The following is a 25,839-nucleotide window of genomic DNA, read 5'->3' on the forward strand; positions in this document are numbered from 1 at the left end:
TGTACCTGCGCGGCTGTCCGCGGCGAAATGTAGCAGTTCTCAACTCGACTATTCCCGTTCTCCGTGGCCGAATACTGGCGCAGACTTCGCCTCTGGCCCGGAACACCGCCGCATAGCGTACTTTAAAAGTTTCTAGATTCTCGGTGTCACGAAAACAGGACCACCCAACACAGTTTCGTCGGTAGCCATATCTGTGTAAGTAGTTTTCCCGACGCGGGAGAAAACCCTGAAGGAACCCTGCATATCGACCACGTGTGTACACCCGCTATGTCGCCTGTGTGAACCCGTGCACTTGTGTCGTGTCACAGTGCCATCGCAGTCCTGATCAAACGACTGTACAGAGGTGTACTTTTGGTAGATACTGCCGCACTCAACAGACAGCATCGGTGGCGATATTCTGTACAGCAACGGTGCTTGCACTGTGTTTCGGATGTGGGGGAAGACCTGAGCAGAGCAGGTGGTCTGACAGAAATTCTAAATAGAAATTCTCTCGCTGGTACCACTGTGTAGTGGAAATGCCGCAGGAAACGGTGAAGACCTTAAGTGGAAAGTGTCGGAGCGATATTCGCGGCTAGAAATCCGCGTTTTAAAGGTGCCGCCGCTCAGTTAGCGAGAATCGTCGTGTGAGTTTCTTGCGAGCGGAAACGGGGCAAAGTGCGCTTCGAGGCAACGACGCCTGCTTCATAACCCTCTGAAAATAATGCAAGTCGTAGGTTTTCCAACATGCGACGCGTGCCAGGGGACAAAAACAAACGGGCGAAGAAATACGATGTTCCACGGGAAGCTAATGCCCCGTCGATTATCGCCTCTGTTGCTTCGGCAGGGGAAGCCAAGACCGTGACGGCAAAGACGACGCTTTCCTCGAGCTGTCCGTCTGCGTCCCCCGCATTTCGGCAATCCGCGTTTGAACGAAACAATTGCTTGAGCAGCACGGAACTGCGTTGGCTCTAAAGGCCGCCTGGTTGTACATATACTTTGTGAAAGCCTTCCTTTCCGCCGACCGTCCACTCGAGGCAAAAACATGGGGGCGGAGAAAACCTGGAGAGGCACGGAAACGTGTGTACGTCGCCCCACTCATCTCCAGAATCTCTATCCCACATCTGAAACCCGCTGACGGTGCCTTTGTTGCGTTTTTGTAGGCCGGCCGCAGACGTCAGTTTCCAGTGCGGCACGTGGACTGCGAAGCGCTCGGCGGTCCAGTGAACATTTCCAAGCAGACAGCCTCTGTGTGGACTGCTCTGGACCGGGAGGAGAAATTTACGCTCTCTGTGCACGTAACTAATGACGAAGAACCCCTAAAACGCTCACACGCAGTCTCGCGGTGCTTTTTTCGGGAGCAGCTCTCCTGCGTGGGAATGAAACCCATCATTTGAATTCATGACACGAGGGCCCAAGGCAAATATGGAACCCCAGAACCACCGTTCCGTTCTCTCTGGTAACGTGGTACTGTGTGCATCATCTGGTTACAGTCCTAGAGTGCGCAGCGAGGACGACGTCTGCGCGAGGGCGCTGGATTTGCTCCGTTCGTCTTTGTGCGCCGCGTATCCACAGTACTTTCATCACCGGCCTTGATGCCTCCGAAGTTGCTGCTCATGACCTGCTCAGTTGCTTTACGCCGCAGGCTTGATGATGCCTTCGGAAACAAGTGTCACAAGGGCATCAAAGGCAGCTTCGCCCGCTGCCAAAGTAGCCTTATCTTGGTCTTCCGCCTAAACGCGACACACACACACAAAAAAAAAACAAGAAAAGTACAGAGTGACACAGCGTGGAAAGTCACTCCATCACCTAGTTTGCGCTTCGTTTTCGTTGACACAGGCGTCGGCGCCTGTTTGCGGCGGAGTCTGTTTTGTCGTATCTCCATGACACAACACTGTCTTTTCTTCTCTACCGAGGCAACCCAGAAGGAGAGTGTGACCTCACTCCTTGACATTTCTCCCCTCCTCCTGTTTCCGCTCACCGTCACGTGAGCTGTCAAGTTCGGATTGCTCCGGTTCACAAGGCCGATCATGAGAGAGGCGGCGTACGACTTGGGTCCGTTTGGGATGCTGTGCTGTCTCTGGTGCATGAGATGGAAGATTTGGTGCGTCTCCATCTCCAGACTCACGACCCCCAGGTCTGTCATGTCCTTCAGGAGGTTCGCGTTATTGTCGTTCCACAGCGGCAACTCTCTGCCCTGAATCGCATGCACACAAGAAACACGGCATGACCACACATTCACCTTCTCATCCTCTTACCGGCAATCTTTCGAGGTTCCCTTTACCTACGCGTCAAGCGCACTGGTGCGATCACGCGTGCGATAGCGCGAAGGAAAACACGAATCCAGCAAGCCTCGACAAGTGGTGAGGTATGTGTACCTGCGCCAGGCATCGCCGATGCAAAAGGGATGAGGAGGACCCTCGGGTCCCTCCTCAATCGGTGTATGTGAAAAGACACTGTCCCTCCCTTTCGGCTAAGGTTCCACGCCTTCGGTGACTAGACTATATGCGCTATACACACAAGGTCAACAAGTGTCAAAGTTTGGCCATCAACAGCCAGTGCCAAAAGCACATACCCGCGTACCGCAGGCGGGGCAGCCGGTAGGCGCTGGTCGTTACCGCCCCCCCCTTGTGTGCCACCTTGGTCCCCCCTTTCGGAGAGCGCACACGAGTCAGTACAGTCTTCGAAATCACCTTATTTGATTAACGTAACAGCGCAGACGCCTACGGTGCACCGCATGTAAACTGTACATTGGATACGTTTCAGCACTTCAGGGTTGCGAGAACCTTATAAATGAGAGAAGAGATGTTCGGTCTAGTGTTCCGTTATCCTACATAGATGACGTGGCTTGTAGCACGTTTTTGTATCGTGTTTGTAGAAACGGATTACTGCTCACCTGACAAGCGAAGAAAGTCTCCGCCGAGCAGTTGAGGCCTCGTTTGACTGCTGCACCCTGCGCATTCAAGTTGGCTTCGATAAGATCGGTCAAACGCTTGTCTGCCTTGACCGGCGCTGTCAGCAAGTAGGGTCGCGGGTCGCGCCCGCACTCCCGTTTGTTTCCCAAAGCTGCTTCGCCGTCAAAGTGACAGTAGTTCCTAGAAACACAAGCCGAAGCAAACCACCCCCTAGGTTTGTAGATCCGCGAGAGAGTGCGTGGATTCGACAGCGCACGGACACTTCCGGAGATGCGTGTGCACAACCCGCCCCGCAGCAGAGCACATGAACGACCAAGCCGAACCCGCTGCGGGTGCACAACACAGCAACTACACAATCAGTCAAGAGTTCCCGGCCAAAATGCCCGATCAACAATCTACGGCCACACATCAGCTGGGGGTACTTCGTCGTCGTACGAGCAGTACCGTGGACACAGCCCATGTAGGGCTTTCTGCCTCTTTACAACCGTGAAATGCCCTTGTCAGTGAACCGGGTCGCAACTACGAGGTGACAAAAAAAACAGAACTGCACGCCTTTACCTCTGCCCTCACCTGTAGCAGTACATGCTCTCGTCGCTGAGCATGAGAGTACCCGGCCGGGTCGCGTAGTCGACGATTCCACAACTGCCAATGCGAACGACGGCCAAGGGTTCTCCTTCCAAAACAAAAGAGGCTTCACGAATGAAAAAATCTGCCATCGGAGCACCCATGCCAATGCAGACGATCGACATGCGCTGTCCGCCTTTGATGTATTTGCCTGAAAACAAGCAGAGAAAAACGAATACTAGAGAGTTGTGAACGCCAAAAAACAATCCGAAGAAAGCCACCGCCGACCAGCAGGAGTTGCCACGAGCTGGAGGTCCTCGGGTTTGTCGAAGCACTATCATGCTATGACACCCCGAAGCACACGACTTAAAAGATCGTTCAAAGCTCCCTCACCCTGTTCGGGTGCTCCCCATACACAAGATCTACGTGGGGGTGCTCACGCGTCCAGTTCGGTCTATCATCAGTCTGTGGGTTTTCTAAACTCCCAAAAACGGTAAAGGCAACCGATACGCGTTTTTTCAGTCGATTCACTGCCTCTGTGCAGGTGTGGAAAGGGTCTTCCAACTGACGTCGCCAGGTCATCTGCCACCGTTCGCTCTCCCATGTTGTAGAATGCAAATCGCTACTTACCCGTGAAGGTGTAGAATTGTCGCGAAGAGGAAACCTCCGTGACATCCGTAAGGAATTTCGCTGCGAGAACCCGCGCGCGCTGTTCGCAGCCGACCGTCACGATCAGTGATGCCAAGTCTCCCTTCTTGACGCCCAGATGGTACGTGCGACCATCCGGGGTAAGGAAGATATTCTTTCCTTTGAGTTCCGACTGTCAGCGACAAACACACAACCACAGGACACGTCGTCATGCCCCCGTGCATAAGCTAGAAGTTTAGATAGCTAAATACCAGGTAAGCTCATGTTGAAAACAGGCTAGAGGCAGAAAAAAAAGCCGGAAAAAGATGTGATCTGCAACTGGTAAAGATGCCACTCTTGAACTGGCAGGCACTACGCTCGTGTCCTGCACCACTGTATACGTCGTCATTGCTGCAAGAGAATCAACTACATACTAGGCAAATCTACGGCAAAACCCCTCGTCAAGAACTGTGAGGGAATGGGGCGGAAGCGCCCGCCCTTTTAAATGCGACAAAGCCAGAAAGAGAAGCCCCGCTGCGTCAGACAAGAGGGGGAACGCAGGCGGACGCAGCCCCCCGTGAATCAACGCAGAGCGTAGATGCGTGCCCTATCTTGCTGAAACTCACCATTGTACGCAAAAACAGAGGCACTATATACACGACCTAAAGGATGGCGAAACGTTTCTTCACTTTTGTTTGGAAGACAAAAGGGAATGTTCAGGCAGCAGCCTCTCTTCCCCAGAGAAGAACATGCAATTCTCAGCTTGGGCGGGTGGACCAGAGTCCGGCGGTGCGCCTTCCGCGCGTTGGCGACTGCGCTGCGACCGGCGGTTTTCTTTGAAAGCAAACGGGGGCGGGACCATGGGGACTGGGGTGACAGCGGTGCTCGGGTTATGTACAGAAAAGATGCATCGGTCTACACAATTCACACGTTTGTTCACGGGGTACAGTATCCGCTCTGCAGACACCGTCCGAGCGGGAGCCTCGTCCGCTGCAGATTAGAAAACTGAAACTACACGTGGAAAAGGGATTCTTTTGTTGGCACAGGGGTGCCGGTTTCTTTTCCCGTGGATGAGGCTGTGTGCAAAGCGGGATGATAGGGAGTTCGTGTGATACCCCTTGCTGGAGACTAAGCCTGAACCTCAGGCACTCTGTGGTCTTTTCAGAAGCACAGTCCAGTGAGTTAGCTGCAGTTTCCTGCTACAAGTGCACAAGTGCACCTCGCTGTGTATGTCTGCATGCCGCGACTCCTCTGAGCATCACCCGGTCAACGATCAACGGCGTTACGTGCCTGCAAGTAAAACTGCTCGACTTAAACAAGTTCACGGGTACCACTGTATCACGTATTCACGTATCGCAGAGAAGCGGCGCCACGCCACGGGATCTTTGTTCGAGCTCGGCATTCAATAGTCTCTAGCGTGGCGCTGGAGTAGTGAAGTACCGGATGCTACGTTCAAAATGACAATCTCCCAAGTTAGGCGCAGCAAAGGAAACGGAAGGAGCCACGTCTGACGGAGTGGCTATCTGCTTTCTGGCACCACTGCACGACACGGCATCTTTGTAGGCACAACCGAATCCAGAGCTGAGACCGCCGCAGCTAGAGAAATTGCGGGGAAACCCCACAGTTGCTGGTCTTCGAATGATGCTGTCGAAGACGTCAAGCGATCCGCGTGAGGCGACCTGTTGATCTTCAGATTCTTCTAGACATTCTAGGTTTCAGCAAAACGGGGTCTTCACATGACAAGCAAACACGCGTTTCGACGACCCTTACCATCGTGGTGGTACAGGAAATCACATCTTTACACGATTCGAGTGAGCTCAGCAATGCAGCGATTAAGCAGGGCATACCTCAAAAACATAAGCAGCAGGCTGGCAAAGAAAGCCCCAACACGAAAAATGCAGTGACATGTTAGACCTCGTCACAGTCGACCCCTATGCCGTCCTGATTGGGTCAGACTCTTCGGCTCTCCAAGCCCATAGATCTAGTTGTACTCGATTCTAGATTTCTCCAGGCGGCAAGCATTCTGGGAGTGAAATCTCATTAATCTTTCCTGATTCATGGAAAACGCTCCCCCGGTTTATGCTCCTCGACGACACCAGCGGCAGAGCAGCTGCCAGCGAAGAGTACAGCTCGGGTTCACAGAGCTCTGTGTGACCGTAAGAGCGGTACCTGGCCAAGCGTCACACAGCAAAAACAAAGAGGGAGTGGCCGCACTCAGTTCAGGTTTCGCAATATTTTTCCATTCTCGTGAAGAGAGACTCCAGTGTCACTCCAGGATATTTTCAAAAGGAAACACAGTGACCTTCTGTATGTCATCCACTTTTCCGCGTCCCGATATGGCCGTTGCAATTAGCTAGAGGCAGCTCAAGCGACACATGCAGGGGGCCCAGTGAATCCGTGGCGGGTCCATCGGCGACGATGAAGCCGATGAGTACGGGACTTTGTGGACGGTATTTTTTCCTCTTTATCTGGAGAGTGGTTGGCCACGGCGTCCAGCTCCTCAACTGCTAGTACGGGCCTTCACCCTCTCGTCCCGTGTCGTCTGGCTGTCTTACTGAACGCCATCTCTGAATCGATCCGCGACCGGGGTTCCTCTCTAGCATCCGGTGGATGCTTTTTCGTGTCTGCTTCGCTGCAGTTCGATGCGTCAAGCGACAGTTTTCCAGAAACGGCATTCTCTTCGGGTTTTTTTTGCGCAGAGCTGCGCCACAGGAGCACGACTTTCCCCTGCATCTCCGTCGTCGACCACCCACGCTGCCTCGCGGGCCGTTTGCCGAGGCTCCCTCGACCCACGTCACTTTGGAAGATGTGTAGGACTTGCTGATATGACTCACTGAGATTCAAGTCTTGGGTGGTCACAGGCGTGTGTCTGCTTAGTGCAGCTGCAGTGCGCCAGCGCGGCTGCGCTGTCGCGAGGCGAATGACCACGGTAGAGCGCTCAGAATGTATCAAGAACGTGCATGTTTCTACAACAGAGTGACCAGCTTTGCAGGTTCGGTGCGGCTCCGCCTTGTTGCCAGGCAGCATCTTCTTTCTGCCGTCGGTTCGCCTCCGATGACTCGGTCAGCCAACTGTGAATAACGCACCCTGCACAGTGGCGGTAACGCTCTGGACCTCCTCGCACGCTCTTTGCATTCCGAGGTTTCATAGTATCATCGCCACGCTTTTCGCCTTCTTCTAGTAAGGGGTCCCAGCTGGTAATTCTTGGCATACAAAGCATGGAAATTCGGGACATCGGCCGTCGGACGCAGTGGTCTCTTTGTCCAGTAGCTGCGTGAACGGCTGCGCATAAGCGACAGCGTTTTCGCGTCTTTCCGTGTATAGATCTGCAGGGAAGCCAGCGCGACTTTTTGTTTTCCACTCAGCTTTTCCATAATCGCGAAGAGGTGGAAATGGCCTCCCTCCCGTCAACAGGTTCCGACCTGTCGGCGGTTCCTGAGGCGTTGCGGGGGATGATTGTTCAAACGGATCCAGAGAACGGGACGGAGTCGACCGCAAACCTAGCAAACCATTTCGATGCGTTTGAGGACACACTTTCTTCAAATGTATTCGGTGATTCACGCAAAGGCTCGCTGCGGTCACCATGCCCCCCCCTGCCCCTGTTACGCCACTCCCTCCAGACCCCCCAGAACGGACACCTTCGGTCAGACCCTGCGCAGAGCACACCAGTGACCCAGGCGAATCTGAAGAACTTCCGACAGTCCCCTGCTGGGAGCGCGCCTGACCGCGAGTCTCTGCAGCTCAAATCTGGCCGGCATGCCGTGATTGTCAGGCCGGAATGTCTTCAGTCGACCGACGAGAGTGTCGGGATTGCTATCTCGTCACAGAGCAGCTCGTTAAAAACACGGATGAAGGCGGAGTGGGTGGCAAATTCTTCAGAGTCCGACGAGGGAAGCCTTGCGGGAAACTCGGAACCGAATCATACGCTGTACGCACAGCCAGTTGATGGCGCTCACCCCGGGGCTAGTAGCTCAAGGCATTCGTCTGGATCTCGATCTGCGAGTCCGCTTAACATGTCGGCAAACGGTGACAATGCCGAGGACAGATCTGGGGCGTTTTGCACGCCGAAAAGCGCCTGCACCGAAGATAAGGCTGACCTGGATCGAATAGACTGTGCGTTGGAGGTTGTTCGCGAGTATGGCTTGGACCTCACCGCCGAGGAGTGGCATCGACAAGACAATGGTGACACTTCTGCCTCAAAGTCGCTCCTGCCTTGGGAACGTCTTGACCCGAGACACAGTGTCATCAGGCTGGCAAGAAATGTGACAGGTTACGGATTTTACTTTGGCGCAACAGACTCCCCGTACCCGGCGGGCAGCGCTGAGGAGAGCCCCAGTGGCAACGCAGCGCCGGCCGAGCAAAGGAAAGTTCTCTCCAAAGAACAACCACGAGACGGGGACCCAGACGCCCATGAAGAAGCTGGAACGTGGGTCGGCAGTTACGCCCGACGCTTCCGTTTCCACTCAGTCGTGCGACGGAACGCAGAAAACAAACCACCGAATGAAGTTTCCGTGGCAGTTCTCCACTCAGCAAGCAGCGAAAAGACCTACACCTTGTGCGGCTGTCTTCGTTATGCGACAGGGTGGAGAAAATATGGGCGCCAGGCTCATGCGACAGGTCCTGGGAACCGAAAGGTAACAAGCGCGGAGTATCGAGGACCCGTGGACGCGTCCTGTGTGGCATCAGGAGCGGCTGTGTTTTCATGTCCAAGTCCTCGACGGGCTGAGACACACACAGATCAACACAGCAACACAAAACTGTACCGCGATGGGTCGTGCGCCACACTGCGTACTTCCCAGTCAGTGATGGGTGCACCTCGGCAGTGCTTGAAGGAGCAAGCGAGTGTGTTCGTTGTGTGGACTCCGTTTTGTTGTGTTTTTCAGGAGCTGCGGCCTCGGCAGCTGCGGCAGCTCAAGTGTGAAAACGCTCCCCCTTTCCTCGGTCCGCAGAGGGAAGAACACAAGGTGAGAGGCCTCGAGGAATAATTGAGGTTTTCAGCATTTCCTATGGTACTGAATGGCATCTTTTTGAGTGACAGATCACAGAAGAATTTTCTCGTTCTACTTTGCACAGTTCCTGACCCATGGGCGAACTCGGCGTGCTTCGGCGTGTGTCTTCAGAGCAGAACGACGCTTGTTCTCGATCTTGATGAAACGCTGGTTCACAGCTCTTTCAGGCCCGTGCCAGTTTCCGCTTTCGCCATAACGGTAAGACAAGCCGTGGCCTTTCTGTGACGAAGACGCGATTCGGTGCAAATGGTTACGGCAGCGCACTTTCAAATCCGGCGCCGGAACGCGTGCTGCGTCTGCCGAGCGGGGTTCAACAAAACCTTTTGGTGCTTGCGAAGTCTGCGATATGTGGGTGCAAGAGTGAACTCCAAGCGAAATTACCGGTCAAATCGCTTGGCAGATGAGTGGGACTTGTGGCATTTTTTTTATGTAAGCTTCGCTGATCCAGAGGCTTGCGGCGTACATGACTTTTCCAACAAAATACGCGGTAACAATTCTCGGTCGGGATTCAGTGTAGTCTTTAACGTGAACAAGACAGTTTTTTTCTTCCCTTGTGAACGCTTGCGCGATATGATTGATGTTCGAAGGTCGGGTAGGATGCAGGTTAACCCCATGAAGTATCCAGAACTGGAGACTGTGTTCAATTTTGCAGGTGGAAGTCGAGGGGAAGCCGCACACGATACACGTGTGCAAAAGACCCGGTGAGTGAAAGGGAGGAACGAGAGGCTTCAGATTCAAAGGAAAGCGCTACGCTTGTCCCACGGTGCTGACTGAGGTTGTTTTTTGTCACAGTGGATGCAACGGCGATGGCACATACCTTTCTTGCAAGGCATCATGTGTGACGGTAGTACGCATCTTGTAGTAACAATAAAGGTAACACCCTACAGAAGCAGAAGTCAAGCATTTAAGAGAGCGTCGTTCAGGGACGTGTTTTTTCTTTTGTTTGCAGGTGTCGACAGGTTCCTGGAAGTTGTCTCCCGCCTCTATGAGGTCGTCATTTTTACTGCCAGTTTGCAGACAGTAAGTTTCCGAAGCCGATTTCGACTGCACGAATAAAGCTGGAGTTGCCTAGCCAAGGGGTCCACTCTGTTTACCCGTATGATTTGCTGTCACTTTAGACTAGCGGAAGAAAACCATTTCTATAACGGCTCAAAGGCCGGTGTGAGTGTTGCACTGCCAAGCGTCGAGGGTGTGGTGGACTCGTGATTGACGAGGAGGCGTGACCGCGTGTCAGGACTGTGACCAGCGCCCGCTACACCGGAAGTCTTGAGAGTAGGGGTTCGCCCGAGGAAGCCCACGAGGGTGGAATTTAGCTCTTTATGATACAAAACATACGGAAGACCTCAGTTTCATGCATGTCAGAAAGAACCTAGTACAGACAATCCACTGACACGTTTTTTATGGACGCACGCGTGAGTCTGATCTTGTATGAGTTACCTGCAGTATGCCGACCCTCTGATCGACCTCCTTGATCCGAAAGGCCTGTGCCCGTATCGCCTATTTCGCTCTTCGTGCAGCCATTGGTAAGGGCCGAGAGAGAAGATAGACTCCAGATGCTCACGTCTCTTGCTTCGCCGGTGGAGTTGCCACGATGGATTTCGCTCGTCTGCACGAGTGACAAGTATGTCGCTGTTCTGTTTTCCTTGCTGATAATGCGCAGGAAAGGCTTGTGGATTAAAGACCTGGAGAACCTTGGTCGCGATCTGCGGCGCGTCATTCTGGTGGATAACTCACCCAGCGCCTACTTGCTTCAACCGTGGAATGCACTTCCCATCAAAAGCTGGTAACTTCTCGCGACGGTTGGCAAAAATTGTGTTGTTGACAACCGCTGTACGAGCTCTGCTAGCACACAGTGCTATTCTGCGGCATTTAAATCAATGGGAGAGATGTGTTTTACGAGTTGTTGCGGACGCGTAGTACAGAATCTGAAGAAGCTATAGCGTAAACCTATTCTCGGCAGGGGCGAAACCGCTTCACCAGGCCGGTCTCTTCTGCCAGTTTTTAGACTCTCAAGCTGATGCTGGGACCCTCTGCTTTGAAAGCCGTTCATGTGGCCGACGGGTACATCGACTATTTTGATACCCCTCAGGTTTTTCAATATGGCGGACCGAGAGCTCGATGATCTCACGTCAATTCTTGCAGTTATGGCAACGGTGAGAGACCGCGTGTGTACCCAGAAAGCCAGCTTGTAGGCTCAAAAGAGGGGCCGCGCCGACAGGTGTGTGTGTCGGAATAGCATGAATCAAGCGGCTGTGGATATGCAGACCAGCTTGCAACTGAGCACCCTGCTTCCGGTTTCATTTCAGTTTGGCGATATAATGATGTGCCATGCTACCAGGTGGAGGACGTTCCGGCTGTTTTAAAAGAAACTGTAGGACCGTCGTGTCGAGGTAAGCTTGGACTTATATGTTCCCTCGCCTAATACACCACTTGACGACCATGGCTCAGAGCGGTATATTCTGCTTAGATATATATATCATTTGTGAATTTCTGTGTCGTGAGGAAGCTCGTCCCAGCAACTGTTCGCACTGACATCAAGCAATCTTCGTGGAGGATAATAGGGAAGTCGCCCCAATTCACAACTACGGCGGCAACACTCGTGGGGGTGTAGCAAACCTTGATTCGCACACGACCTTGCATACACCGTTTTGTGGTCTTTCAGTGTTTCAGACATCATTTCGAACAGAAGTGTCTCCTCGTATGAGACTGTGTTGTGTACTTCTGAATTACGGGTGCCGTGTACTGTGGTGGAATGTACGAGTGAATATCTTCGTGCACGGAGAGGCCTCCAGCTCACTAGAGTGCAACGACTGAGAAGCCCTGTATTTCAAACGAGTGACTTATCGTGCCGTGACCACTTTGCATGAACTGTGTACAGAACGTGTCCTGCAACAGCTAAGACTGTTAGGCGAGGTGGAGGACGAGAGAGACGAAGCAGAGTGGTTCAAGTATTGCCCGATTTGAACGATCGTTTCGCTGTGGCGACGGCAAAGTTGCACGACGGGAGGTCCCGGGTTCTTGCGCAGTTTTGAAGAAGAGATCAGCGTCTCACGCGACAAAGCTCGACGTGAACAAGTGCTGTATTTGTCGCTGTGACAGCGACTGTCGGTATCTGGACGTCTTTCGTGATTCTGCGGGTGCCTTCGTGTGTTGTGCCTATCATTCAGTGTAGGCTCTCTGCTGGGTTGTAAGTGTTTTTTGGCATTTCGCTTCGCAAAACTAGCTCGACCTCACTGGCAGCCGCCGGAGGAGACGCGTATTGAGTAGCACGGTAGCGCTTGTCGGCTGTTATCATGTAGCTCTACTAGGGAACTGAATAAGTGGTTGTTTCTGAGGCAGCGTCCTTTTTTTCATTTTAAGAGCTGTGAGGCGTTGAGAATGTAATTCCCTGGCGGGGAAATGTGCGTTGCTGTAACTTCATGTTGGAGAAACCAGACCGACGCCGACCAATAGAATCTACGACATGTTATTTTCCATGGAGTTTATGGTACCGAAGAAGAGGGGAAGTTCAGGGCAACTACCCGGCTCCGTGGCAAGGTTGACTGACAAGCATACACTAAGGTGGTCAGGGAGTGGAGGTGAGTTGTACGGGAGCTGTGTATCCTTTTCCGCGATTGTTGAATGCCCCTCATTTCCACTACATGTGGTTTCCTGAACCAGTTTTTTTTTCGCATGTCAGTACATCTTGTTACTGTATGTGTATCGGGGACGTGAAACTGACGTCATCCATTCACCAGCTGAACAATGGCCGAAAAGGTCGCTTTCCCTGTAAAAAATCAGGGTTTTCTCAATTACTTGTCCAATTTTGTAGTCATCAGAAGGACTCTCCCCGTCGATTATGGAGCGTGATATGAAGGGTGATGGAGCTGACTGATTTATCACCGTGAGATTCGATACTTTGCAGTTCTGAATCTCTGGTGCGCGTTAACGTTTCCACTTTAAAAAGAACAAGCCAGCTATCGACTGTGTGGTCAACACGCGGACACACCACTAGAGACGCATGCTGTATAACAAAAGTGAATCTTCACACTTACGTACATCACACTGTCTTACGTACAAGATACTTACTATTTTAAGCTATAGTGGAAGATCCTGCAAGGCGGTAGAAAATGTTGGTCTAGGCGGCGCGGTGAGGAGGTCTCCAAGAACAAGCGAAGGCTATTGCGAGAAGACGGGAATCATGGCAACACCCCGATGTGGCCAGCTGCGGTAGACTTATGTCTTGCTAGAAAAGCGACTCAACCTCCTGGTGAACACTGCCGTTTGCAGTGAGGTTCGCATAAAAGTACATTGTCGTTTACCAACAGCTTTGAGACGCAGTGAATTCAGTATAGGGTTACAGAGGTTGTTTTACAGGTTGTCTGGTTTGTCCTTGCAGTCTGTTGCTTGAGTGACAGTAACCTGCCCCGCCTCATGTGTCATCGGAAGGCTTCATCAACGAGTTTCACTGCTTTGAGGTTTTGTTTGTTTCCGCGACCACGCTCCCCCTTCACGGCGAACGCTTATCTTTTCAGCACATTCTTCTGCAGACATAGATGAAGTCTCAAAGCCGCCGTCGACAATGACAGAAGGATGTCCCAACGCTGAACCGATCTTGTCTGCCAGACGGTTCTTTTCGTCGTGGAGTTGATGAGTCAGTCCTGCAATTAGGTGTGGACCCTCCTCCTTCCTGCCACTGTGTCAGAATGCGGTTAGCGCGGTGCGAAAATGACATGAAGTTCGGCATTATCATGCATAATGCATGTATGCAGAATCTCTAAAGTTCTGAGTCGCCTACCATTCTTCAGTTTCAGATGATGATTATTCGGAGCAGTTGACATCCTTGGAGGGCGGACCTCTGTAACAAGCGCCAAGCCTTTTTTTTCTTGCCGCCGTTGCCTGAGGCGTTGTCGAACTCGAAACGCGCTGTTTTTAGCAGTAGTCACAGACCTGGCTGTTTCGGTGGAAAGTGTATCTTCTGGATGTTTGATACTGACAAAGGCAAAAATGCATTCGTAACTTAGCATTGCATCGGACTCTTCTGGTTCTGCAGCTATACAAAGATACGGTCTTTCTGCTGCCCTCTTCCCTGGTAAAAGAAGAATCCAACTCCTAGTACGACGGTACTCATCAGACTAGCATCTGAGTAGTAGTTTTCTCTCGGACCAGTAACACCAGTGTGGACATTGCGTCGCAGAGTGACAGAATGACCCAGGGGCAAGGCACAACACTCGAGAACGCTTCAACTGACGCAAGGCGGGTCCCCGCTCAGTGTGAAAAGCTCCCATCACATGGAGATGGTTTCCCGTGCTAACACGCAATAAGTTGTTAACTGAAGCTGCTGCTGTGCCACGAACCAACGACCACTCATAGCGCGGCACGCTGTTGACAACATATCGATTGATATGTAAACGAGTATTAGTGCTCCTGTTCCGAGCAGCTGCGACTTGATGGGTTCGAACTGAGAGTACTCCACTCGCTTCTCATGGTGTCACGTCGCTCGACTGCTACCTTACACGCTAGCCAAAAGGTGTGCGGCACCTAACTAAAACCATTGGCTACAGAATTGTCGTCTGTTGCAAGCGTCAAGTTCACCATCGATCTCTGCACCGACAATGGCAGTTTTTGCCGGCAAAAATCCAAACTCCAGCGATGGGCCACCGCTCACTCTTTTGTGCCCTCATGTGTGGTAGGCAACATGTCTTGGATCTGCCAACCCACTAAAGGAGTGAAGCGCGACTTCGCGTTCGGCGGCAGTGAAAATCCGTCCTAGCAACGCGGTAATGGGCCAGAAAACTATCGTGAATGCCACTTCCTGACATCGAAATCTCTTCTTGGGTTGCTGTGGCGAACAGCACAGTCGTTCACCGTGTCACTGACATGGTAAGGAGGGTGGTCTATCAGGCAGTGGTATCGCGGCGGTTCGGCCTTCGTATAGAAGCAGGGGGGGCACGGGACGGTTCACCAGCTGGCTGTCGCTCCACGTTGCCGTCCTATCTCATCCGGGACAGCGTTGTGTAGCTTGCGTCCCAGTCGCACACACTGACCGCTGTGACCCGCGGCTTCTCGCCAGAAAATGCACTGGAGAACGTCGGGTAGCCGATTGCCACCTTGACCGGTGAACACAGTTGGATCGTTTGGCACTCCAAAGACCAATAGGCTGTGCGGCACGTATAGTTATAGCCGTAGATCCGATTTTCTCCGTGGTTTGCGGATTCTGTTTACATGACACCGTTCGACGGTTTCGTGGGAAACAAGTGCATCATATTCTCCCGCTTTGACGCCAGCGTCCGTGCAGCTGTCTTACTCAGGGGTTTTTTTGGCGCTGCAGCGCACACCCGGAAGAAACGAAAATGGCGAACGCCGCTGACGAAAACGTTTTCGCTAATGACTCGTCGTACCATTGGGAAATGCGCCGAAAGGCGTCATTTTCCAAGCTGACCGGAGCAGTGCCCCGTGCAATCCCCGGCATGTACAACGAGGAAGATCCTCACGCCGATGAGAAGAAGGAGAAGCTTTGGAAGCTCATGGAGACTTACATCAGCTCGGATATTCACTCCATCCAGCGAAGCATCGTGAACCATGTGGTGCGTGAAGAGTCGTGGTGGATCGCCGCATTTTCTTTGGGTAGACCCGTGTCTGCCCTTTCTGTTTGAGCAGCAGGAGCGCGAGTGCGGCGGCAGTCGTGCTCAGTGATCGGCAGTGTTTACTGGCATGTGTTGGCATTTTTTCTGGCATTCGGACAGAATTCGTGTTGGGAAGCATGCACCCGCTTGTCGAGACTTCGTAGTTTGCACAACTTTGTCCCGATTTTTTTGCAGGAATACACCTGCGCTAGAACTCGCTTCAACTGCGATCCAGAGTCGTGCTACCGTGCGTCAGCCTTCTCCGTCCGTGACCGTCTCATTGAGACACTTAACGACACGAACGCGTATTTCCACGAAAAGGACTGCAAGAGGGCATACTATTTGTCTCTTGAGTTCCTCCTCGGCCGCGGTAAGTGTAACTGAGTTCGCAGTGGTAGGAACCGGAGACCCTAACATCGATTATGTGAACGAAAGCAATATGCACTTGTGTTCTGTGGTTCTGCAGCTTTCCAGAATGCCCTCGTTAACCTGGATATTGAGAACAACTACAAGAAGGCTTTGGCGGAGCTGGGCTTCAACCTAGAGCAGTTGTACGAGTTCGAGCACGATCCTGCGCTCGGCAACGGCGGCCTCGGTGAGCACCTGGAAACTTGCGGGTCTGAGTCTTGGGGGGAGAGGTTTCTGGAGTGCTGAGACAATGTGTGTCGTTCGCGCGCTTGACTCCGTGAAAGGCGCAAGGCATCTTCGGCCATGCCGTGTGACTTCTTTGTCTTTTCCCGCGACTCAGGGCGTCTGGCTGCCTGCTTCCTCGACTCGATGGCGACTGTGAATCTCCCATGCTGGGGCTATGGCATTCGCTACACTTACGGTATTTTCGAGCAGAAGATCGTCAACGGCCGCCAAGTGGAGCACCCAGACTACTGGCTGACCATGTCGAACCCGTGGGAGATCGAGAGACCGGACTGTACCTACGCAGTGCGCTTCTACGGATCCGTGAAGGAGTACCGCGACGTGCAGACAGGCCGCATGCGCAGCAAATGGGTCGAAGGCGAAATCGTTCAGGCCATGGCATACGACAACCCGATTCCCGGGTTCGACACGTACAACACGATCAACTTGCGTCTGTGGAAGGCGGCACCCGGCAAAGAGTTCGACTTCCACCTTTTCAACGTCGGCCGCTACCTGGAGTCGGTGCGTGAGCGCCAGCGTGCGGAGTCGATCTCCGCGGTGCTGTACCCGAACGACAACACCTTGGAAGGCAAGGAGTTGCGTCTGAAGCAACAGTACTTCTTTGTCTGTGCCACGGTCCAAGACGTTCTGCGCCGCTTCAAGAAGGTGTCTAACCGGGACTGGAACGACCTCCCGTCGAAGGTCCAGATGCAGTTGAACGACACGCACCCGACCATCGCCATTCCGGAGCTGATGCGCATTCTCCTTGATGTCGAAGGCCTGGAGTGGGAACAAGCGTGGGATCTGACCAAACAGATCTTCAACTACACAAACCACACCGTCCTTCCGGAGGCCCTCGAAAAGTGGTCTGCCGAGTTGATCGGCAAGCTGCTGCCCAGGTAAGGCACAGCCGCGAAAAGTGCTGCTGCAGAGAGAGCCTTGGGAGGTGACGCTGGAAGATCCAGACGGTCAATAGCTGAGCGTAACATGGGTTCCTGTTGCTGAGGTTGTTTAGAGATCAAGACATGTTGCTTTGCGTCACTGTGGTATGGGAGCTGGGCAGATGAAGCGGAGGAGAGTGTTGCTGCGTGGGCTCACGGGGTGTGGCCAACACTCGTGTGTGGCCGCGTGTAGGCATCTTCTGATTATCAACGAGATCAACTTCCGCTTCTTGAACGAAGTCCGCGGCGTTTTCGGGGACGACTGGAATAAAATCAGTCGCATGTCGATCTATGAGGAAGGCGAGGAGAAACGTATCCGCATGGCCAATCTGGCGGTTATCGGAAGCCGACACGTCAACGGCGTGGCCGCAATCCACTCGGAGCTCGTGAAGAAGGATCTTTTCCCCGAATTCGTCGAGTTCTACTCCCGACAGGGCTTCAACAACAAGTTCCTCAATGTCACCAACGGTGTGACACCCCGGCGCTGGATCTACTGCGCGAACCGCGGACTCGCAGACCTCTTCAGCAACTGGCTCGGCTCCGACTCGTGGCTGAAGGAGCTCGACATGGTTGCCGGCCTCCAAAATCACATCGATGATCCGCAACTGCGCAAGGAGTGGCGCGCTGTGAAGCGTGAGAACAAGAAGCGCCTGGCCGCCTGGGTGGAGCAGAGATGCAACGTGAAGCTTGATGTAGATCGCATGCTGTTCGATATTCAGGTGAAGCGAATTCACGAGTACAAGCGCCAGCTCCTCAACTGTCTGTACACTCTGCACCGCTACCTCACCCTCAAGAAGATGTCGCCCCACGAGAGAGAAAACGTCGTTCCGCGCGCGACGATGATTGGAGGCAAAGCGGCTCCGGGTTATTTCACAGCAAAGAATATCATCAAGTTGGTCAACAACATCGCTCAGGTCGTCAACAACGACCCCGATGTCAACCAGTATCTCAAGGTGAGTCGTGATGGTATCCGTCGAGTCACAGCTTTTCAGCCCAAGGGGCGACCAGGCCCCAAGTTTCGATTTCGATGTTGTCTTTTCGAAAACAAGGCTTTCGTCCGTGTCTCTGGCCCGCAAATTCCTAGTTCGGTGTTCCACGTCTGGTGATGATTATGGGTGTTTTCGCCACAGGTCGTCTTCCTGCCAAACTACAACGTGTCGCATGCGCAAGTGATCATCCCGGCAAGCGACCTGTCTCAGCACATCTCGACGGCCGGCACAGAGGCCTCTGGCACATCGAACATGAAGTTCGTCATGAATGGAGGCTTGATCCTGGGAACGCTGGACGGTGCCAACATCGAAATTCGCGAGGAATGCGGCGATGACACCATGTTCATTTTCGGTGCCAGAGAGCACGAAGTGGCAAAGATCCGTGAACAGGTACTGCAGAAAATATCGACCTTCACATTTTCTAGTGGAGGCTTATGCATGTGTTGGAGCAGGAGCACCGTAAGTTTCGCGATAGTGCTTCAGGTCGTTCTGTTTGGACGTCGTATTCTTTTTGTCCAGTGGCGTGGCATCTTCGGCAGGAGCGTAGAGAATGGATGCATCCACACTGCGGCAGAGCGAACACACATAGTGCTCGTATTTTTCGTCTTTTTTTCAGGCGCGGAACGGGAACTACCCCATCGACGGACGACTCAGAGAGGTCTTTGATTTCATCCGCTCCGGAAAGCTGGCTTGTGGGGACGGACAGGCCCAAAGTGACTTCGTTGCAATAGTGGATCAGCTCTGCAACAACGGCTACGGCCATAACGGTGATTTCTATCTCCTCATTCACGACTTCCAGGACTACTGCCGGGCTCAGCACGTTGTGGACGAGACCTACAAGGATGTCGAGCAGTGGACCACTCTTTCCATCAAGGTAAGGTGGTAGATAGGGTGTCAAGTCGCCGTAGCAAGGCGGTAGGACAGGGCAATTCTCCCACCCTTTCGTGTGTTCAGGATGACCAGTCGAAACTTAAGCAAGACTTGAGTTTGGTTGTGTGGGTCTTACAGGCCGCATCTTCAATGGGCAAATTTTCTACGGATCGCTGCATGCGCGAATACGCAACCGAGGTCTGGGACATCGAACCGTGTGAACGTCCCCCTCCGGATGAGTTCCAAAGAATGAGATCTTTCGCGAATGACATCCCAAACAAAGTCTCAGGTACTGCCGTCTCTTCCAAGTCTCACAAATCAAAGCGATGAATAAAACCGTCAAAAATACTAGAGGGAATTGATCTCTACTCAGTGGTGTCGTATGACATCTTTTTAATTACATGTGTTTCGAGAGTCGCGTGCATTCGAAGTACCATGTTTTTTTTTTTCGTTGAGGGGGTGGATGATCGACGCAAGTCACCGCCACGTCAAGGACCGATCATGGCTTCGATGCGGATATTTTGTCGTAAATTCTTGCTGTCGAGAGTGTCTCCGACTTTTCAGCTGTAACTGACGCATGCCGCGTGCATGACGCTTACTCTTCTGCTGAAATCATGCAAGTGTGGCCTGATTCGGAGGACGCACGATGATTTCTGTGGAGTCGCATTTTTAGCCAGTTCCAGCGCACACACAGTGTTCAGCTATCCCAAGGGAAGTTACCTCTCACCTGGCGTTCGGCGTAGACAATGGGGGCTGCCCATGCCTTGCTGGCAGTGTTTTACTGCAGTTAGTGAATGGTGGAAACGAGCGTGGGAGAGAGGCGAGAGCGCACTTCGGTGCTTAGGCGAGTGTCTGTTTATACCTACTGGCATACATTTCAATTATGGTATTGTCGGTGCTATCTTGGGCTAACACATTGTTTCATTCGATAGTCCACGCTCAATCTTACCATACACAATACTTTTTTGATCCCAGGGTGGTCTACAGCAGTTGCGACAGTGCGACATTTTTTTGCTGTAGCTCAATTGTAGAGCCGCTGATTTGTAATCACAAGGTTGTAGGACGGTGGTTTGGGGGATGCCGAGGTGTACACGCCCTCCCAGGTATCCACATACCGAAGCTCAATGGCCGATGACCTAACAGAGGCAAGGCGAGATGGGTGTCTACTGATTTTAAAATGAGGATGTGTGCATTCGTTAGGAGTCGAGCGTATCGTGCGTCTCCGGTGAGTCCAGCGGAGTGCAGTGCGTCCTGTGCAAGGAACGCTCGTCTTCATCTCTCTTCCGCATTGGAAGAGGGAGCATTCACATGTGTGAACAACAGTACCAGATGCCCAACATTCCGCCATCGCTAGGGCGCCAAAGGTGGCAGTGTGACGATGCCCTGGTCGAGAGAGGTACTTTTTTCGTGTGGACAGTAACCAAGAGTTAGTTATAGCGAGCTGTTTCTTGACATCAATGTGTCTGCAGCGTGAGTTAACCGTCACCGCTATGGAGAGGAATGTGTCGTCTTAAGACACGCGAGGCAGCTGAGAGGTGTACGGAGAGCGAGCTCCAGCGCCTGAATACATTATCGGGGAAAGGCTCTCTATCGTAAAGGTGGTCCACAAGCAGACTGTCACAGGATGATAGGTTTCAAGGCGTCGAGCACGGGATTGCTCGTGGTGCCTCTGAATTACCGTGTGGCGAGTGCTCTAGTTGGAGCTGAATAGTCAGACGGAGGAGAAGCTCCTCTGTGACTCTGTGATGCGGATCGGATGTGGTTGTAAATACTTGTGAAAAAGGAAGGAGTGTCGCGTTTCTCTTGACACTGCGGACCTTCTTCGGCATGGGACGAATCAGCCAGTGACTGATCATTTACAGTTTCTGAAACCGGCACAGGCATTCGGTGTTTCATTTGTGTCAGAATTCCGTGCATCTGCTGATATGTAACGTAGGAAAGCAGCAAGCTGGAACCGTAGTGGGGCTGTGAAGCAACGAGCTTGAGAGCCATGGTCACCTTGACGGAGACAACGCGTTCATATTTCCTGAAGCTACGCAGTGTGATACAACTTTGGTTTGATGCGAAGCATTCGATATAGGTGCTCATTCAGCCGTGATTACGTGTCGGCGGCCCCCTAGGTTTTAATCTGCTCGTTGCTGGCTCAAGCAGTTTTCCTAGTAACAAACCGGGATTTATAGTTCACAGCGCTAGGTGTTTCACACTGTCACAACTTTGTTCTTTGACATAAGCCAGTTGAATTGAATGGACGGTCTTACATCCAGAGCTGCAAGATGAGGCTCGGCACTTCTTTCATACAGTAACGATAAGCTTCGGACGTCGGTTGATAAATGTTTTAACCGTGGAAACAGTCAACGGTTGTCGACACCGAATGTCGCTGATGGCCGAAGGAAGGCAAGCTGTGTGGGAGTGGTGGTTTTCTTTGATATCGGCTCAAACCGACTGAAGAACGTGAATGCGGACATCGGAGATGAGTCATAGAAAGCACTGCGACCCAACTGGATCCTTTCTGACAGAATGTACGTGTGATCGTTGGTTTCGGCGGTGACGAAGTTTCGTATCTGGTCACTAAAGGTGCGGGGATCCATGGGTATCACAACATGTGTGAAAGCATACTATTTCAGTTTCCTCAGCATTTTTTTGCGCTCAGTTTTATGCCACAGTTGGCAGCCAGTTAAGAGGCTTATACCGATGACGCTCGCAGTTAACTGGGCATACTCGTGATGTTTCCAGCGGGGCCGACGACACTGAATGTATCATCCCGCCGCAGTGCAGGCGGCACATTCTTCCGTGTGCTGAAGTAGGCGTGATCATCCCAGCAGTGATGTGGTGGCAGAGGTCTGGACCATTTAGGAATTGCAGTAACCTGGTACGATGATACAACGACATGAAGAAAGGTTCGGATACAGCCATGCGAGGATGCAACTCCTTTGCTGAGCGATGTGTGGGTAATCGGTATCACTGTCCAACCAAAATGCCCCAGTTACTGGCACGTTCTTGAACTCTAGGAACGACGGGCAAAATACTGCTGTACCAGCAGAAGGTTGAACATGAGCGTGGAACAACCTGACACAGCTCTAGTGAAAAAGGCGGTTCCAGCTGGTGACTCGAAGAGTCCCGGCTAACGCAGTGCGTCCCCCCTCGGGAGCCGCTCGTCTACAGGCAGTATTGCTAGGTTTTCGTGTGTTCGGTAACTCGGATACAGGGGATTTGCCTGCATGTATCTTTTGCAAGGACTGCTTCTGCCGATGTCCGGCAGAAGAACAGGGTCAGAGCATCGGTGCAGCAATGGCGGACCGTTTGGGCTGCGCGAAGGTGTACACTCGGCAGAGGTCTGAAAGTATAGACACCATCGGTCGTATGCGCTTCTCTCAGTAGGTTTCTTATTAGGGACTTGGGTCGAAATGTCTGTACCTGGCTGCCGGGTTTGTTTCCAAAGATGAAATGAGTGAATGTCATAGACGTAAAGCGTCGTCCTTATGCGCACGCCCCCGAAAGAAACGATGGGAGTTTGCCTGGGTTCATGCTGCCGGAAGACTGACACAATACCGTTATGCAAAGGCGTGCATCACACTTTTTGGACAGTCATGCTGTGGTGGTTGCCTCCGTCTCTCCTCCCTTCGTTTTGTCCTCGTGGAGCTGGTCTGCCTTTTGATGGAATGTGTGGTAACCAATTTCTTTTCTCTAACACCGGTAACTTACGGTGTTCCGCGCAGATGGCGTTCCCCGACGCAACTGAAGGCGTCAGTGCAAGATGGGATGTGGGAACGCAGACACCACACGGTACGAGCTTGTGGCCGTGTCACTTCTTGAAGCTAAAGTATTTTCGTGGCAACATATCATCCGCGCCTTGAAACTGCCTTTCCCATAAAACATAGGCACGCGGAGCACCTACTGAACAACGAAAGTCGCGAATGTAGTGCTCCGGAGGGTCGACTCTAGATTGACCGATTCAGGTTGAGTGGTGTATTCGACCGCTTTATGGTTCTACCGGAATGAAATGAATTCCGGTTAAATCACCAATAGCTGTTCAGAGCAGCTGGAGATCTTATTCCAGAGAACCATTGTTCTTGGCCTGGCGTTGCCATGCTTTTTTATGTGTTCCGCGTTTTGCCATCCATGACGTTTCCTGGTACTCTTTCGGATGTCTGGGGCGTGCAGGTGGTCAAGAATGGAGGGATATGTCCAACTTCGTTGAGGATTTCAGTGTCACGACAAACGGTCTCCGCACGCCGAAGAGGGCTCTGGAAGTCGCTGCTGCAGCACTTCGTGAGGTTTCCCACTACCCGAGCTGTGACCATGAGCCCGCATGCTCGGGCGTCGCAACTTTCCTTCGGGGCGAGCCACGCTCTTTCGCAGAGCGAACGGATATTAACGAAAAAGAGATTGAGCGGATTAAGAAACGGCTTGTTCTCGGTAACGGAGCCAGCGAGCTCATTGATTTGTGTACAAGGCTCTCTTGTGCTTCAACCTGGAGCCCAGGCAAGTCTCCGAAGTAGTCATGCTTCACGGGGAGGCAGTCAATAATTTCCGCGAATGTTTTGTGGAAAGACCGATGGAGCACCTCTGATAAAACCTCCGAAAGTCGGTGCCAATGCAAATGTGCCTTAGTTAATTCGCTTCCTCAGGCCCCACTGATGTGCAATACAAAGAATACGAGAGGTCCGCAGCAAATAATGGACTCCAACTGCAAGATCATAAGCAGGCAGAACTTGTTTGTGCTGTCAACCCCTGCAACCCTACGGGTGAGTTGCCGTAGTGGACAGGCGCCTGGCTTGAAAGCAACTGAAAGCATCCTTGAAGAAACAAGCTAACTGTTGGCCGGTCTCCCCTCACTCACGGTTTGCGTCGTCATTCTTGTTATCTGCGCACGTCCAACCTCTGCGAAAGACTCATCCGTCATAGCTACTTACCTCAGAATTGATACAGTCATCAGCATGGCGTCAATGACTTCGTGCCTTCAGGCGATTTCATGGAAATTGAGGCGATGAAAAGGTTCATCGAAGATCGTAAAAATGGAGTCACAGTGATGGTAGATGAGTCAATGATTTTCTGGTTTGGACCAAACTGGCGTTCCCAGAGTCTTGTCAACCAAGGTGCGTGGAGCTGCATAGCGACGCTTGATGCCATCGAACACCACAACAAAGTTCTGATTTATCTACTGTCACTTCTCAGAGGACTGGGTTAACAAGCTGTACGAAACACGCGGAATCAAAGTATTCGTAATACACTCCTGGACGAAGATCTGGGCGTGCCCCGTAAGTAGTCTCTCGGCTTTGTCCAACTGCGACCCACTACTATCCTTACTATGCTCAGTAGCATATGTCCTTGTCGTGATGTGTGATTATGCCCCCACGGCAGGGACTTCGAGTTGGTTCTATTTTGGCGCCTCATCCAGAAGCGGCGAAGCGGATACGGAAGCATCAGGTTCCGGTAGGGTCGACATGCTTAAACGCGCGAGTGATTGACGGTGCCTCATCCGCACTGTGAAACCAACAAGGTGAAACTGATCTATTGGCTTGCCAGAAGATTTGTGCGCCGTGTTGTGTTTATTTTGAACAGTGGTCGCTTAACACACTAGCGATTGCCTTTCTATCGGAAGTGGTGAAGGACTATGACTATATGAGCGAAACGTGGAAATTAACGCCACGATGGAGCGATGCGTTCCGCAAAACACTTCAAGGAATCCGACCTGAATGGGACATCAAAGGGCGGAAGTGAGCTTTCTTCTGTGGCTTCAGAAATTGGCGAGGATGTGGCGTTTCAGCCGTCTCAAAACTATGATTGGGCGAATTGCTTTGTGGATTGTTTTTGCAGGTGGCTGCCGTTCGTATGGATTGACACGAAATGTTCCAACGCCGCACGCTTCTACGTGGAAACATGCAGGACAAGAGGTGTGCCAATACGTTGGGGAGCACACGGCTACCAGAGGCCAACATACATACGCGTAGCTGTCCGTGACCCGAAAGAGGTGAGTGACAGGGATAAGTCAGGCACGTGGACAGGGACTGTTGCACGAGGACAGACACATGCGAAGGTCGAAATCATGAGTGAAGAACCTCTTCGAGCACAGTCTCGATACGCTGGCCAGAATTCTGGCCTTTCACACCATCTGGGGCTGTCCGCTGCGTTTTGCAGGCTGCCATTGTTGTTGATGCTCTGCGCACGCCTCTCTCAAGTCCTTAAATTATTTTCTTTGAAAATCAACAGACTTGAAAATCAGGAAGCGTTGGCGCGGAAGGATGCAGCCAGATAGATTGACGTTCCAGCCGGTGGTCAACTGCACCATGTCTGTACAACCTTAGTCTCCACATTATTTGTCAGCGATCGTAAGATCGTACGATGAATCGATGGTGGAAACCTACCTTTACACAGTGATCGGTAGAAGTAAGGGGGCGAGCCCCGCACGACATTCGAATCTTACGTAACATCGTCACTCCTGTGATGTCTAACGCCGCATTTTGTTGGTCGTGTGAGAAAGGCGGTTGAGCAGAACTTCTACGGACAACACTGGGCGCTGCGTGTAGCGCCAGCGATGCTCTACCGCAGTCAGGAGCATCTCCCTGTGAGCCGCATATCACCTTAGACGCTGGTACTGACAACAGAGGTCCAACGATTCATGGGTTCCAGTGTCGGCCTTGGGCACGGTAGAGAGAGAACGGCAACTGCACCCTTCCTCTAGAGGAAACAACATGGCATTGAGAAGAAGCAAA

The 25,839-nt window shown here is 52.3% G+C and overlaps 5 protein-coding genes across 5 annotated transcripts; 3 read left to right on the top strand and 2 right to left on the bottom strand.

The window, feature by feature from the left end:
* Positions 1-592: 592 nt before the first annotated feature.
* On the bottom strand, positions 593-5,719 carry TGME49_310640 (phosphorylase family protein). Its single transcript, XM_002364269.2, has 6 exons — positions 4,709-5,719; positions 4,086-4,275; positions 3,462-3,666; positions 2,873-3,071; positions 1,958-2,173; positions 593-1,709 (listed from the first exon to the last, which is right to left on the bottom strand). The coding sequence occupies exons 1-6, from the start codon at positions 4,709-4,711 to the stop codon at positions 1,611-1,613; spliced, it is 912 nt and encodes a 303-aa protein (XP_002364310.1). The 5' UTR covers positions 4,712-5,719; the 3' UTR covers positions 593-1,610.
* On the bottom strand, positions 5,101-7,382 carry TGME49_310650 (hypothetical protein). Its single transcript, XM_018782635.1, has one exon. The coding sequence runs from the start codon at positions 7,107-7,109 to the stop codon at positions 6,603-6,605; it is 507 nt and encodes a 168-aa protein (XP_018635557.1). The 5' UTR covers positions 7,110-7,382; the 3' UTR covers positions 5,101-6,602.
* TGME49_310660 (Dullard family phosphatase domain-containing protein) lies at positions 5,784-12,975 on the top strand. Its single transcript, XM_018782636.1, has 10 exons — positions 5,784-8,716; positions 8,966-9,046; positions 9,203-9,289; positions 9,744-9,792; positions 10,041-10,111; positions 10,535-10,614; positions 10,752-10,874; positions 11,181-11,244; positions 11,430-11,481; positions 11,970-12,975. Exons 1-10 carry the CDS (start codon positions 7,475-7,477, stop codon positions 12,053-12,055), a joined length of 1,935 nt encoding a protein of 644 aa, XP_018635558.1. The 5' UTR covers positions 5,784-7,474; the 3' UTR covers positions 12,056-12,975.
* A 2,178-nt stretch (positions 12,976-15,153) lies between these two features.
* On the top strand, positions 15,154-22,122 carry TGME49_310670 (glycogen phosphorylase 1, putative). Its single transcript, XM_018782637.1, has 9 exons — positions 15,154-15,657; positions 15,892-16,066; positions 16,163-16,291; positions 16,445-17,225; positions 17,461-18,220; positions 18,398-18,646; positions 18,873-19,130; positions 19,265-19,415; positions 20,596-22,122. The coding sequence occupies exons 1-9, from the start codon at positions 15,424-15,426 to the stop codon at positions 20,598-20,600; spliced, it is 2,742 nt and encodes a 913-aa protein (XP_018635556.1). The 5' UTR covers positions 15,154-15,423; the 3' UTR covers positions 20,601-22,122.
* A 446-nt stretch (positions 22,123-22,568) lies between these two features.
* Positions 22,569-25,819, top strand: TGME49_310680 (aminotransferase, class I/II superfamily protein). Its single transcript, XM_018782638.1, has 9 exons — positions 22,569-22,909; positions 23,288-23,608; positions 23,755-23,871; positions 24,091-24,222; positions 24,302-24,384; positions 24,488-24,559; positions 24,689-24,843; positions 24,944-25,097; positions 25,265-25,819. Exons 1-9 carry the CDS (start codon positions 22,606-22,608, stop codon positions 25,310-25,312), a joined length of 1,386 nt encoding a protein of 461 aa, XP_018635555.1. The 5' UTR covers positions 22,569-22,605; the 3' UTR covers positions 25,313-25,819.
* Positions 25,820-25,839: the final 20 nt, after the last annotated feature.

The sequence above is a fragment of the Toxoplasma gondii genome, chromosome XI (assembly GCF_000006565.2).
Source record: "Toxoplasma gondii ME49 chromosome XI, whole genome shotgun sequence".
Taxonomy (NCBI): domain Eukaryota; phylum Apicomplexa; class Conoidasida; order Eucoccidiorida; family Sarcocystidae; genus Toxoplasma; species Toxoplasma gondii.

Excerpts from the sequence above, each read along its gene's own strand:
- TGME49_310640 (XM_002364269.2), bottom strand. Across the intron at positions 3,667-4,085 it reads ACAATTCTACACCTTCACGG|GCAAATACATCAAAGGCGGA; the intron begins GTAAGTAGCGAT and ends GCTTGTTTTCAG. Across the intron at positions 1,710-1,957 it reads ACTTGACAGCTCACGTGACG|GCGGAAGACCAAGATAAGGC; the intron begins GTGAGCGGAAAC and ends TGTCGCGTTTAG.
- TGME49_310650 (XM_018782635.1), bottom strand. The coding sequence starts at position 7,109 with ATGCTGCCTGGCAACAAGGCGGAGCCGCACCGAACCTGCAAAGCTGGT.
- TGME49_310660 (XM_018782636.1), top strand. The coding sequence starts at position 7,475 with ATGGCCTCCCTCCCGTCAACAGGTTCCGACCTGTCGGCGGTTCCTGAG. Across the intron at positions 9,290-9,743 it reads TTTCCGCTTTCGCCATAACG|GTGGAAGTCGAGGGGAAGCC; the intron begins GTAAGACAAGCC and ends TCAATTTTGCAG. Across the intron at positions 10,112-10,534 it reads TTACTGCCAGTTTGCAGACA|TATGCCGACCCTCTGATCGA; the intron begins GTAAGTTTCCGA and ends AGTTACCTGCAG.
- TGME49_310670 (XM_018782637.1), top strand. The coding sequence starts at position 15,424 with ATGGCGAACGCCGCTGACGAAAACGTTTTCGCTAATGACTCGTCGTAC. Across the intron at positions 18,221-18,397 it reads ATGTCAACCAGTATCTCAAG|GTCGTCTTCCTGCCAAACTA; the intron begins GTGAGTCGTGAT and ends TTTTCGCCACAG. Across the intron at positions 19,131-19,264 it reads GGACCACTCTTTCCATCAAG|GCCGCATCTTCAATGGGCAA; the intron begins GTAAGGTGGTAG and ends TGGGTCTTACAG.
- TGME49_310680 (XM_018782638.1), top strand. The coding sequence starts at position 22,606 with ATGCGCACGCCCCCGAAAGAAACGATGGGAGTTTGCCTGGGTTCATGC. Across the intron at positions 23,872-24,090 it reads CAACCCCTGCAACCCTACGG|GCGATTTCATGGAAATTGAG; the intron begins GTGAGTTGCCGT and ends TCGTGCCTTCAG. Across the intron at positions 24,385-24,487 it reads CGAAGATCTGGGCGTGCCCC|GGACTTCGAGTTGGTTCTAT; the intron begins GTAAGTAGTCTC and ends CCCCCACGGCAG.